This window comes from Haemaphysalis longicornis, unplaced genomic scaffold, assembly GCF_048455015.1.
Source record: "Haemaphysalis longicornis isolate Haplotype H1 unplaced genomic scaffold, Haemaphysalis longicornis Haplotype H1 scaffold_7, whole genome shotgun sequence".
In the NCBI taxonomy this organism is placed as follows: Eukaryota; Metazoa; Arthropoda; class Arachnida; order Ixodida; family Ixodidae; genus Haemaphysalis; species Haemaphysalis longicornis.
This window is the reverse complement of record NW_027526422.1, coordinates 138906818-138921583: the sequence shown is the minus strand read 5'-3', so window position 1 is coordinate 138921583 and position 14766 is coordinate 138906818. Positions and strand designations below refer to the sequence as shown.

The window sequence follows — 14766 nt, the reverse complement described above, 5'->3', positions numbered from 1 at the left end:
CGACAGTGCGAGATTAAACTCGGCAGTAGCTGCTAGTTAGGGGCAGCCGCCCGGCCACTAAACAGCAGATGAAGGTACGGGAAGAACAACCACCGAAATGCACCATCGTCGTCAGCTTCATCATTGAACGTTGACATAAACGAGAAGCGGGTTGCCATTCGAAAGCAAAGCCATTCAACAGCAAAGCGCAGCTCCAGCGGCAAGATGCCAGTGCTCTTAGATAAAATATGCAAGGCGAAACAAGGCTTCGCACGCATTCAACTTGGCAATATGATTCCCGATTGACAACTCTCAAACGTGCTCAGGTGTACTCGAATATTTCATTTCCATTTTAGGGCCAAATTCCGCCGCCGCATCCGCGTGCTGGGGCGATATACGCGCGTGTAAATGGCACGCCACGAGACCACAGTACTAGCGAACCTGAACAAATTTTTTCAACCGGGAGCTTAGTAAAACGCGATGGCCGAACATACATGAGTTATATTATTGCTTGAATGCGCACAGCGGAAAGCCGCGGACAATTTCGGTGGCAGAAACCATACAGTCGGTTTGACGCGAATTACGTAAATTAATCTCGACAATTTCAATTAGCGGTTCGGGTAATGAAACGACTACACAGCGTGACGTGCATCTAGGGAGACTGCTGAAGACCAAAAAAGAGCGAATTCAGTGCGCATAGGGCATGCATTGTTAGCAGGCCCCCTAAAGCGTCATCCAAGGGTTAGCAGCCCCCACCCGTACGTCCATTCTGGCTCTAGCGGACGTCCGTATGACGTCCGTTTCAGGGCTGATGGACGTACCATGTACGTACGTGGGACGTCTGCTTTTGACACTTCCGTACATCCGGTCGGACGTCCGAAAGTTGTATTTTGGATGTTCAGTAAAAAGTTCCAGAAGCACATAACAAGAAGCAAATGTTCCTACAACAAATAGTACACCACGCCAGGCTAACGCACTACCGGGCAGACAGCATACATGAACACAGTGAACTTGTTCACATGTTTCGTAAGCGCTTCTCAATTCCTAAATATCCTTCCCCAAAGTGATCGTAGTTGGACTTGATGAAATGCTCCAAAAAGTTTTAAAAATTCCGTTTAATATTAAAAATATGCAAACGAGACGCAACCTATAAGACAGGGTGTTGATGTACAAAATCTTTTTAGTTGAAAAGCACAATAGGTTTTTCATTTTCTCATGTTGATTTAATTTACGCCATTATTTGAAGCTTCATATTTACTTTTTATGTCCATTGGCGGAGGTCATTGGGACTTGCACATTCGTTTTTGGATGTCAACTGTACACCGAAAATGTGCGTCCAAACATGTACGTACAGTCACCGTCTAATCTGGGCCTTGGACGTTCGGCTGTAATGGGGACGTCCCACGGACGTTCCTCGTTGCTTGGGACCGCCTCTACCCTAGAAAAACTTGAACGGAGCAAGCAAAACTGAGCAGCCACGTGTTCCTAGGCCGCGTGCTTGTAAACAAAAATAACTGGGCCGTAGAAACAGAGCAACTGCGGCCGCGTGGACCGCCAGGCCGTCACCCTCTCGTTTTCCCCTTTTGACCGTGACCCCCTAGCGACCCACCACCGCAAAACGCTAACAGCGCCAAATAGCGACCGGGAAAGGAGACAGGCGCAGTTTTCGTTGCCTGATTTTACCATCCTTGAGAGTGAAGTTGCACAACGGCATCTCTAAAAGTTTGCGACTCGTACACACGCGTCCAAACTTCAGTTCGTGATAAAACTTGTTTGAACTACTGTACTCACGAGTGCAAGCACTAGCAATTACAGTATTCATGAGTATTGTGCTCATGAGTGCTGCACTCATCATTACTATGTACTCATGAGTACTGTGTATACTCACGAGTACATAATCTTCATGAGTACTGTATATTCACGAGTTGTCATATTCATGAGTACTGTGTACTCATTCTGGCAGTGCGTGTTTGCCATAAAAGCACAGCCGCAAGAATAACACGCGCTCTCGTCGTCATTGTGCGCTTCAACATTTGGAACACCGTTGAACTTGCAACCGCGAATTTTTTCCTGCCGTGATAGCATGGCGAAAATGGGAGGTGCTTCACCTTCAGGAAAACCTTGACGTACTAAACGCAGTAGACGAGCAGCCAGTGCAGAAGTGAGAATACATCGCTAGGTACTTTGCGTTGCTACGCGTTGCGTTTTCCAATGATCGCTAAAAGCAGCAATCCTACATTCTCGAGTTTTTTAAGGTTCCAAAGCAGAGTTGCAGGAATACATGGTTGCAACTCAATGCTACACTGTTTCTATTCATGTTCAAAGGTTTTCTTACTGCTGCATTTTCCTTCTTGTTACGTTTTGTTTTCCCGGTCAGGTGAAAAACGTATGAACAGGGTACCACTGTAATCTGAAGAACACGACATGCCTCTTAACAACCGGGAAGTGTAAATACTGAATTCAGGCCTCTGGTATAGCTTCTTCGGCTTGAAGAAGACGTTCCACCTTAAATGCTGAAGTCCTTTTTGTTAGCAGGACAAGCCTTCCTTTTCACATGCAAACGACACATTTCAAAGACAAACTGACATCAGCCTCCCACCCGGTGAGTGCCAGCGCTTCGCAATCAGACAACCATGGCCCATCTTTTTCTCAGTCTCCTGCGCCGTATAAATTTACAAAATCTCCGACATCCCGTAACCGTGCACTTCCAAAACGGGTCCCGCGTGGTCGCCGTACTGTAGAGAAATAAGGCCTGTCAAAGGCAACAAGCGTACACCTTTTTGGCGCATTTGCCATTTGTACATACTCTACAGATGTGAACCAAACCTTCGCATTCATTTATTCTAATAAGACAATGTCAATTGAGCACCACAGTTGCCGTAAACTTAAAAGAAAATGTGCTGTTTTTTCCCGGGTGCAGCGTTCACACTATTTTGCCCTCATTTCACAACTGCACTGCGCCCACACATTCACAATATTTCTGGAACTGAACATCCTGCAATAACCCATTCTGAATGATTGGGTCGTATTTGAGCACAGTATTATACTTCTACAGACACTATGGGTTATGATTCCAGGAATACTTCTCCTGTAAAGAACATTGCAAATTCTGCTTCACACAAGTGTATACTGAACCCCCTCCAATACTAAGTGCCACCTCTCCATCACCGCGAACGCCTTGCACTGTAAACAATGGTACATTGAAGCCACTCCTCTGTGATCCTCAAGTGATGATTCCCCCCTCCTTGACCCAGGGAAAACTTCTTCAACAAGGGTCACGCCAATGAAACTTACACCCTTCAATCTTACATACCAACCTTCTTTCTAACGAATGCTATAAAATCTTTTTCATGTGTGACCTCGCGAATCTTGGAGAAATGCTCTTGGAGTTATATCTCTTAGAAATGTCTACATTGCTCAACGCACCAAAAAAAGGCAATACATATTATTGACAGTTTGTACTGCACATTCTATGACTATTTTAATAAAAGGTGCCTCACAATGGGTACCTTGGATAGGTCGAATAATAGACCCATTGGCCTGCAGCATTCATTATAGAAATGCTTGAATCCCCCTAGTTTTTTTCTTTCCCAAAACTAGCCTCTTCAGTTTTACTGCAAATGTGATACTACTCTTTTTATTTCCAAAGTAACGTGAACTGAATGTACTCACCTGTGGGCTGCGTAGTGAAGAGGCTTGTTTCCGTTTTCGTCTTCACATTCCACGTTTAAACCAGGCGAGATCGCGTCACTGAGCAAATGTTTGTTGCCGGAAAAGCAGGCAGCGCGCAGGCTTTCTTTGCGGAGCTGCGGTAAAGAGTACCAAGTGGAAGACAATTGAGCCAAGCTTTTGATCGACTACCGTTTCTTCTATTCGAAACTTTAAAGTGTCCTTCCGCTCCCTTCTGCTGTCGTAAAGAGTTCCGGGGTAAAGCCGCCCACTTCTTTGTGGTTCTGTTTCGATCACAGAAAATAAGCGAAAGGAACTTCAAATCTCCCGGAGGGAGATGGCAGGCCCACCTTTGTCATCTAAAATAAAAGTCGAGTTGACAGTTTTTTTGAGCTTACTGATTTAGAAGTATTCAATTTCCAAAATTACAAAACAAACTTGTTAAAAGCAAAGCGTTCTATGCATCAATAATGACAGCGTTGCCCCAAAACCCACTCACGAAAAGCCGGCTTTTTCTCATCATGATCATGACCGTAGAAAAACTGAAAGGTGGTTGAACCACGAAGCGCTCTGTGGTCAAAAGCCAATGTCTCAAATGTTCACACTTAAGAAGCCTACCAAAGTACGCGATGTTTTTTCTCAAGGGCTTGCTGCCCGTAATCGCAATTCCAAAAAGAACGCGTCGCAGTCGTGAACGTCGCGTAGTTGCAAAAGAACACTTGCCGTAGTCGCACTTCAAACTGTTTTTTTTTCACGTTATGAATCCGACTTCGTTCCACCGGCGCGAGTCCAACATGGCCGAAGATATTTGTCATTTGGATTGTGAATTTGACTCAGGTTGCATGACAGAAGGCTTCGCGATGAACAGGTTTTGTCTTCAAAAAAGCTTTGATTTTTTGTTAGCACCCTTTCTGTGCTGCGGCCAGGTCACTGCCCATTCTTCACAAAGTGTAAGGGTACTCATTTTTTAACTTTACCTAAAGCTGCTGTCTGGGGGTGTGACGCGGTGACCTTTCATGATGGTTTCTATCTATCCTCTTATGTGCTTTGCATCTCGAAGAGCCTAGGCAGTTATGCACTGCCTTGGGGCATGTTTTCACCTAAATGCTTTCCTGTGGCACTTGGCGAGGAGTAATACGTTTGAAAGTGATGCGTGTATCACAGGCACTGCTCTGTAGCTTTAAATGCGATCAGTGTGGCTATGGGCATTGTGCCTAATTCACTAGAAATAAACGATCTATCTGCAGAAGCAGTATATTGTTAAATAGTATTATCTCATTCCCTTCATTTGAGAAAACCCCTCGTACTCTTATGGTGTATATATACTTGTTCTTACATAATCGTTTTTCATTTACTTGGGCTATCCTGCATCATAGGTTAACACAGCTGAGTAACAATAGCGAAGGTTTGTTTATCCAGCACGTCTAATTGAAAGTCATCAGTGATGTTTTTTTCTTGTAAAATAAATTTTCACTAATAAGTTTTTCACTAATAATAAATAAATAAATTTTTTCACTAGTGGAGACATTTCCGACCAAGCATCCCGATTATTTTTTGTAGATTTTGCGCAGGAATGTTTACGTGGGAAATTCAAATAAGCAAGAACAGCATTATTTCAATGTCAATCATTGTGAAAATTATTATGTGGTAGCCTCCGTTATTATTTCGGTTTCTCTACATCTGAACCGACTAAGCACTCTGCTTTATGTCTGCTGGGACATCAATGTAGGCCCGGCCGCCAATATATCGCCGTTCTTTAAAGTAAGGGCGATATTAATCCGGAGAAATGTTTGGTAAACATCTCTGAGTTTGTACCCGCATATCGATACTTTTGTTGCTTTTTTGGCATCTTAAAGCTTCATACAGTTGCGGATGAAATTCTATTGTCTCAGCAAACAGAATTCGTAATGGCCGCGGAGTACACAAGAACGCTTGTACTTGTGTGGCCCTATTGGATTGTAAAAATACGCACAATTGTGTAATATGTACGTGCTGTAACCATTGTACGTGCTGTTTGGTATTGTACCCACGGCTGCTCTCACAAATGAGGCAGCCGCCACGCCAAGCTGTCACGCAGCTTTTTGCGGCCGCTCCATCTTTGTACAAAAGGAAATAAAACCATATTTTTAAAATTATGACCCAGGAACCAAAGAAACATGCTAATCAAGGGCGAAGTGCTGGAGGTGTTAAAGAGGCTGTGCTCTGCGTCAGCAAAAAAGGACCTAACTTTTAGGCCTGGCTTTCACAAGAAAAAGCCTGGACAGCCTCTTCATTCCTGTTGTTCGTTTTGGGGTGCGTAGCACACGATGCAGCATTAACAGTTTTCAATTCCGCCCCAAATCTCGTTCCCTTCTCTTGAGCGCAGATCAAAGGCCGGCGCATGTACTCAGATGATCCGATATTTCTTGTTTTCTCACATTGATACACAAACAAAGGCGTGATTGCGATATGTCCAGTTGCCCGGTAGTCACATGTAAAATCGTTCGTAGGTTTTTTTTTGCAATTCGCAAAATATACAGTTTTAGTTTCACGTACGTAGAAGCTTCACGTACGTACAGCTTCCACGGATGAGTGCGCATGCTGATAACGCAAACAGTCGCTGTGAGTCTCACAAACTAACGTGAGATTCGAATTTTTACGCTGCAGTCTTTACGTAGCTCACGTACGCAGAGATGACCAACAATGCGGCACCCAGTCGTCGCGCCTCACAGCGATAGCAGCTTCGTCGCCAAACCATAAGTGTGATAGCGGGTTCTTAGCTGTTAATTTCGCCTTCGCTTTGCCTGTTCTTACCCTCACCTAAGAGTTTCAATAAAAAAACCTCTTCCTTTTCAGATAGAAGAGCGATTTTTCAGCTGTTAAGCGTGACGAAGTGGCGTTTGTCGTCGCCTTAGCAAAAGGCCCGTAAGATCAGGAGTGGCTAAAGCAGTGTGTGTGCCAATTCGGAGACGGCACTTTCAAACTACATCCGCGTGGACTACGTATACTTCTCACATCTGCGTATGTAAACTGTGTACGCACGTGCAAATAAAACTGTCTCATAAGAACTGAAAACGCAAGTAGAGAAGACACTTTTTGCGCTACATTGTAGGAACGGTATTGGATAAACCTAATCTGCTCAGAAATGCATAATTCGAAGAGATAGGCTTCACCAATTAATTTAACCTAAACAATCTCGCCCGCTTTTTCCAATGGGCTGTGGACAATGCCGTAAGCAAGTACATGGGAATTGGCAGAGGTTTTGTGCAGGAGGTCTGCAAAGTGGACGCTTCCGGAAATACAGGAGTGCATGTTAAATATAAATCTGGCATCAGCGAATATAATTACAGTGACAGCCTGTAATATCTAGCTGCTCTCTATGCAACCACTCTGTATAATATTGTTGTACACGGCAGGTTTCGGGAATTCAAGAGACTGCCAATATAATCCAAAACGTTGATATTTTCTGGCATGTTGAGTAAAACATAAAACTTCGCATAAAACCATATTCACATGACTTGTCAGCACATTTGCGTTATGGCTGTTTTAACTACACCGTATAAAACATGCGAAGTAACGACCTTATTTTGCCTATTATTAGGCTATGTTACTAGCACTTGATGAACGCCCGAATAAATCGCCCTACATATGGTGCTGCAATTCTAAATGACATTCCTCTTTTGACAACAGTGATCTAAGCTACGGTGTAACAAATATAAGACAAACGCATTTAGAGATCTGTTCATTCTGTATGATAGCGGATTATCGTGATAAAAATGGTTAGGATATAACATTTTTAAACGCAGTTTTCAATAGGGAAAGATCTTTTTTACAGCGTTGTGCAAATGCTACGGACAAATTTTTTCGTCAAATCTAGGTTACACCTGTTACACTTCCACATTGGCATTGGCACGCCACCTATGGAGAGAATGAGTGGCCAAGGATGCGCCGGTGAAGCAACCGCTAAACCCTAGGACTGTGACATAGTAACGCAGCGCCGAGTCACAGAGCGAACACACCGGCGGCACCTCACTTGGCCTTAAAGGGATACCTCAGTGAATTTGTCAAGCTTCCGTTGCTGCTTGCACTGCGTAGACTGGCTTAACTTAACAGTTTTCGTAGTTTATTTTGTTGATAAGTCGGTAATTATTTTATAAAGCCCGAAAGAAGGATACCTACCATACTCGGTCTGCGGCAGCCTCACTAACTAAAGGCTGTGACGTCGAGAAGAGGTGCACCGTGTTTGGACGATGTCCAAGATTAGTCTTGAAAGAGGTTTCGATTTCGGGTGTGTAAGACAGCAGGCTTGACATCCGACTTTATCGTTGGATGGCAATTCTATACATCTGAGTAATCGTCATACCGCGCTTCTGCCATGTTGTCTGCTGTGAAATGCCTAAGATAAGCCTCCCAGGATGGCTTGGAATCGTACCAATCACTTGCCGAGGCCTACGCAGTGGATTAAGGCCCTCTCCGTCACCACAGAAGCTATAATTCCGTGTGTTTACCCCTTCACTCAGAGCTTGCCTCACTCATCCGTGTTTGCACCAGACAAAGTGTCTGCGGATTCTGCCCTGTGAGAACTGCACGCAAGCAGACGGTGCTTATGGCAGCAGCACGCTAAGGAGAACTCGCTGGCGCATCAGTGTCAGTCTGCGCGCGCTCTGCGAACTCGCTCTTGGAGCAGTAAACGTGACGGCCCAAAAAATGGTGAACTCGGTATAGAAAACAGCGACCGAAAACAAATAAATCATCTTATAAAAAATCCTACCCTCGCAGATTCGAACTTGCGACTTTTAGAATAGCATACCTAGCGCTCCAGACGACTCGGACACGGGCTAGGGCAGGTGGCGTTGGAACTATAAGATATATAATGTATAACCAGTTCATACTTTTATTTACTTTTAGCATTTCAAGCACCTTAAATTACTATTTGTTGTAAAACGCTCAGGCAGTAAGCGCCCCCCAAATTTTCAGAATATCTTACGTCTAGCGATTGCATTTCTTAGACGGAAAAGCGTTCACAGATGGCTGGTCGTGCTGCTGACCACTGTGCTTGTTCCCCCAGCGGAAAAAGCGCTTCCTGCACCCTACGTTTACGCTTTACGGTTAAGGTTCAGGTGGGTGTATTTCCGTAGTACCTATATTAACTTCGCTGACTCCTCTCCCGCTTTCAATTGGCTTCAGATTTTCCTACTAGCCTTCCAGTCAGCGAAGTGTCGTCAGCGAAGTGTCGCGTGTGTGTTTGTGGAGCGCTTGTGTGGAGGGACGTCAACGTAGGGCTTAATACAGTGCACAAACTAATGAACTAAAGAAAGGCACTTTCATCCATTCACAAACGTGTTGCGGCTTAGTTTCAACTGAGCGAACGAATGGCGACGACCCGTCGATGGCCGGCGGACTGAACGCTGGGCCGACTGACTCCGTTGTAAGGTCGGCGAGCAGTGCATTAGTGCAGTCAAGCCAATTCATTTCCTCCTGACGTCACACGAAAACGCCACAGAAAATGGGCGAGGATGCAGAGAGGAGGACATCATTTTCGAAATGATTTTTCTACAAAATAAATTCGCCGTAAACGTGCTCACAGTGGTCAAAACATATCCTCTAGACTGCGGAGTACAATTTGCGCAAGTAATACCGCAATGTTTACCAATCCCTTATGTGACGCTTTAAAGAACTGTTTCAATGCTGGAACGCCTCAAGGTCATTAGGAAGCGAAAAATGACCTTGCGGAGCGTGACGAAGAAAGATTCCGCTGAAATACAATTTGTAGCTTCAGGACTGATAAACATTACAAGTTTAGTGCTCATGCAAGATTGGTTCACAACTCTGGAATATTGGCGAGTAATTTAAAGGATGATCAGAAGAAACTTGTTACAGAAGTTTCAACCAATAAATTAGCAGTTGATTTGCCAGGTAATTTAGTATACAACCGAAATTTCTATTAGTTAGGGCCAGGAGGTTATTACGTAAATGCATTTGTTACCTTGTCTTCTGGGTAACGCCCGGGATCGGGACAAACACGCATATTTGCCGAAAGTACCGTGTTTAGTAGCTATCATAGCGAACTGAAATGTAGTTGGTGGAACGCGATTTTGGAAAACCAGAATTTAGAAACCAGAGAAAAGAAAATTCTACAAAAATCAGCTACCTAAATAAAGAAGTGAATCTTATACACATCCCCCCAAAGAATATAAAATTAAAAAGACGTGCTAAAGAAAATCAGAAGAAGTTGTAGAATTATTGAGACTTCACAACTGTGTAATAAACTGCATTACGAAAAACACTGCATATGTACCGGACGTAACAGGTTTTGTTGTTTATTACCCAACAGAGTTTTGAAAAATTAACGATATAAAACTAAGAAAAGATAGAATTTAACAAAAGCTGTATCAATGAAATGAAAAATAGGCTTCAGTAACACCGTTCGAATATTATAGACAAAAATAAAGTGGACAGGATAAGCATGATAAAAATAAATTTACCATCCGGAAATGAGACCAACTGTGCGCCATCCCTTCAATAGGGAAAAATATAAATGGCTAGGTCAAGGATGGAAGTATATAATTGACGCCAATGTACCTAATCTGCAAAAACAGTGAAACCGTCATAGGCATTTGACCATCCATTATGAAAGCTGGCTGTAAATATTTACGACAAATATAACCTGCGCATGAATGCGTGCATACGTATGCTAGTCTCCTATCTCTGCGATCTTTGAAGGTGAAGTTTGGGTCAGTTAACGCAAGCAGCGTACCGAATAAACTGGCAAAAATTGCTTATTTACATTCCGTTTTAGCGGAAGTTCGGCTATGAGATTGCCGTGTTTTATTGCATCAGCCGGACTTGCGTGATAATATAAATTCGATATCGGTATTTGATATAGTGAAGAAGTATAAATAGGCAAAATATGTGTGTTCATATTAACGAATAACGCATCCGAAATATTCATACAACTTGCGACCGCATAAATAAGCTGTTGCCGAGTAAAGACGTCATGTGTGTCAAAAAGCGCAATTGAATGATTTTTATTTGAAATGACTTGATCTTCGTATTTTTTTGCATGCCATGATTAGTGGGTGGGGCAACAGTGCACTAGGGTGACATTCATGTAAGACAGATAGCGTATAACATGATTTGAATAAAATTATATTTTTGAGCAGCATGCATGAATTTCGTTTGGAGCCCAACGTGTTCGCTAAGTTTTCTGGCATTGTTTGCCGGAAGTAAGGGCATTTACGGCGTGCCTGTGGCCTTGTTTCCGATGACCTGTTTTGGCTTAAAGCTTTTGACCAGGTGGCATAAAGCATTGGTAAGGAGTAGTTATTTAAAAAGCTAAAAATGACAAAAATGCTGTACGCCCAGACGGATGACCACCACGGTTGAATGCGACGCTTTCGTGTGACAGATCCTTTAGCTTTCGTCGGAGTTTGAACTAAGTTTCGGTTATCTCAAAATTGAGCAATCTGAGAGACTCCGGCTTCATAACGCGAGGGATCCAGGTTGGATTCCGGCAACGCGAAGCGTTTTTCTTTCACTTCACCCACCATCATTCATCATCAACTTCAGAAAAAGTTGACTTTCTTGCAGGGTGTTCTCTTGTTATAGATGCCATCCATGTGAACAATAATGCTTCGCTTTAAGAAAAACAGTTTTCCTGACCCATGAATTATGGATTGGTTGCATGCGCAATAAATTGTCCTGAAATCAAGTTTCTGTCACAAAATGAATGTTGCTGTAGTTGCATTGTTGCCTTTCTTGAAAAAAAGAAAACGTCATCTTTACGGAAGGTTGCAATAAAAATGTTATTAAAAACGTATTGATTGTAGTTTTTGACCCCATTGCTTTTCTAATGAAAGAAATGTTAATCTTCAGATCTACTTTGGGCGACCTGTTGCAGAATGTGTAGTTCCAGTCGATTAAAAAGGCTTTTTTTCTATCCACAAAATAAGTCACCAATATCCGTTTTGCCTGCCTTCTATTCATAACTAGCAAAGAAATTTGATTTAATAGGAGTCATGAGGACAACATGAACAATTACAATTTGTTTGGCCTGGCCCCTCTATCAAGACATGAAAACACGGTTGTGAGGAGGCGCTGCTCACCGGACAGGGGTCGGCAGGTGGAAGCGAGGAAGACGATGTGTGTGCGGAGGCCGAAGAAGGGCGCGGGAGAGAAAGAGGAGGAGGAAGCCGAAGGATCGTGGCAGGAGAGCGGAAGGAACGAGGTTCGAGGAGCGACCTGCCGGACAAGAACGTTCGGGGAACCTCCGTTGGGAGCCGCACCTTCCCCGCGGACATCAAGGCAGCTCAGCCGAGACTGGCCACGGAGCACCCGGGCCGAAGCACTCATCAGTCGCAGCACCGGCGTTGACAAGGGCACCGCGGCAGCGCCCCGAGCCTAGCGCACGGGACCCGACTTTGCGGCGGCCAACGCCAGCGTCAAGGAGACAGCGCCTGCAGCCATCACACCGATCAAGTGTACCGCCACAGCTTCCTACCGCCGAGTACTGCAAGACTGCAAGACGTGAGCGGAAACTCTATTGAGTTAACAGTGTCTTGCCGGACATCTAGTCCTTTGATTAGATTAGGTCATAGTTAATTGTGTATTTTTTTAGTTCTGTCCCGTTAATATACGTTGTCCTTGTCTGACGTCACGTGCCTCGCTTCTTCTTCGCGAGTGAAACTTGACCTCCTCATCCACACAACAACCCGCATCACAACGGTCTTCCCCCCGTACGGGGCACCTTGAGTAATCTTGGTGACGGTATTGGCGACACCGCGGACCCTGAGCGCCCATACTCACGCTGTAACCGACCATTGTAAAGAGTTTTAAGGTGAAGGGGAGAAACCTAAAACGGTGGCCGTTGGAGCCCGGGTCAAGCTCCGGCGGATGGGCTCCCTGTCTGTTTACCAGGCAGGGAGCTCCGGGACCTATCAAGCTATCAGTGTAAGGTTTGAGAACAAAGTACCCCCGTTCCCTGCTTCTGAGAAGGGGCCGCACCGAAGTAATATTTCCACCACTTCCAGCCATTCGTTTCCCGAAGCCGGTTAACTATCCCCGCTTTTCGATTATTGAATCACTTGACAAGTCAAACCCTATCTCCTCCCACTAAGCGTTCCTTATCCCTAAATTTCCGGAAAGCATCCTGGGCAAGTCTTAGGAAGGCAAGAAACTGAGAACCGGCAAATTCATGTTCGATGTAAGCACTTACCAGCAAGCCACAAGCCTCCTTACCGAGAATCGCATGGCAGATCTGGCCATCAGAGTCACACCCCACCGTAGCTTCAAAAGCACTCAGGGTGGGATTTCTGAGACAGATCTGATAAATGAGCCGGAAGCCGATCTGCTCGATGGCCTGAAAGGCCATGTCGTGACGGCAGTGAGACGCACCACCATGCGGCATGATGACAAGAAAATCATAACAAACCACATAATCTTGACATTTCACCGTTCCACACTTCCAGAATTCATCAAAGAAGGTTTCATTCATTGTTCCGTCCGCCCGTACATCCCGAACCCGTTGGCGCTGTTTCAAGAGCAAATGGTTCTGGCATGGCACCACCTCCGGTCATGGCAAAACAACGTGTGCAAAATGTTCATCACATGATCATGACACAGAAACTGGCAGGATAAACTATTCATGAGCAGCTACTCTCATGGACCTGATACTGCGTACTTCCGCACGTGTGAAATGTTCAAGATAAAAAAACATCATCAACCTCAAAATCACGGAAAACATCTTCCCAGAGGCGCGGAAGAGGTTCGGCTCTTTCCCTCTGGGGAGGTACACAGACGCAGCTCGCAGGAGGCGGAGCGTCGTCTGGTTTCGGCGGGGACCATGTACCGAGAGTTGGACTTGGTTCCGCCTCGTCCACCCCCTTCTCCACCCCCCGCAAGGGTTGCCTCCGGCGGCCGGCCCCGTCCCGATACCGCTCGCTGAGCATGCACTTGCTGTGGTGGCAACCACGTCTGTTGGGGATGCCGCTGCATCCTCTGTTTCCTCTCCACCGGCCCAAAACCCATGTGAGGTCACCTAGGAGATGGAGACGGAGGCATCCGCGGCAGTTCCCATCTCCGCCGCACCACCTGTGCCACCCGGGGCACTCCTGATGCCCTCGGCGGTCGCGGCCGGAACCAAGGAAACCAGAAAGGGTTCCAGGTCCAGGTGTCCGGTACCACTGGCTACGCCCCAAAATCTGATAGGGAGATGCATGTGGGACCTTTCCTGTCTGCTTCGCAGAGGAAGGAGCGGGTGCCTTCATCCAAACCTTCAGAGAGGCCGAAAAACCTCTTCCGAGAGTTCAAGCCCCGAAAGACGATACATAAGCAACACACTTAAAGGGGCCCTGAAAGGCATTTTGAGCACAATAAATGAACTTGCGCAATCGTTAGATTGGGTCGTCAACGTCAGCTGTGCCAAGTATTACTCTTTTACGCGCAGCGGAAAGCTCACACTTTTGTTGCAAAGTTTGTCGCTTTTTTCACACCCTTCCCTTCGTGTTTTTGGACGCCGCCATCTTCACATGTCTACATCATCGATTCCCATATGTTCGTTATGAGCTAGACATCCTGCTATTGGGCGGCTTTTTCACGCACTTCCGGCAAAGAGATGAGTCGTCTGCTCAGCGTCGGCTCGCCGGCTGATCTGCCAGCGGAGTGGAGTGCTTGGACATTTTACGACAAACGAAACAAGTGTAAACAAACGCTTAACCGTTCGTATTGAATGCAACACGGCCATAACACGACATGGATATTCTCTTACCTGAGTACGTTCCCTTAAGAAAGCGTTGAAGCCCCGTGGCACTTCTTTCGTGCAATCGCAGAGAACGCCCTGAGCCGAATGCCCGGGTTTGACGCATACATTTTATTCAACTTCAAAACAAACCAGACAGGCGTTTTGAACGAACCAACGTCACAACATGCGTTGCAAGTCTGAACCGCGATTGACAGACGACCGGTTGCTTCCTCCTGCCCGTCGTAAATTCGGCACTCACCTCGCGCCTTGTTTGCGGGGACGAACAGCAAGTCACTGAACTCTGGCACGCAAGCGAGAAGGCTTTTAGCCAGGCACACTACACATACCCCATGCGAGGTTGAGTCGCTCGTCGTTCGAGAAAGATAATCCAGACCATGGGA

General features: G+C 45.4%; 1 protein-coding gene across 4 annotated transcripts in view; it reads right to left on the bottom strand.

Annotated features, from left to right (window-relative positions):
• The window catches only part of LOC144147061 (uncharacterized), a 429195-nt gene that overhangs the window by 167635 nt on the left and 246794 nt on the right, over nt 1-14766 (bottom strand). For all 4 annotated transcript variants that reach the window (XM_077679096.1, XM_077679095.1, XM_077679098.1 and 1 more), the window contains exon 11: nt 3652-3785. In XM_077679096.1, the coding sequence (XP_077535222.1) occupies nt 3652-3785 (134 nt within the window). The remainder of the gene's footprint in view (nt 1-3651; nt 3786-14766) is intronic.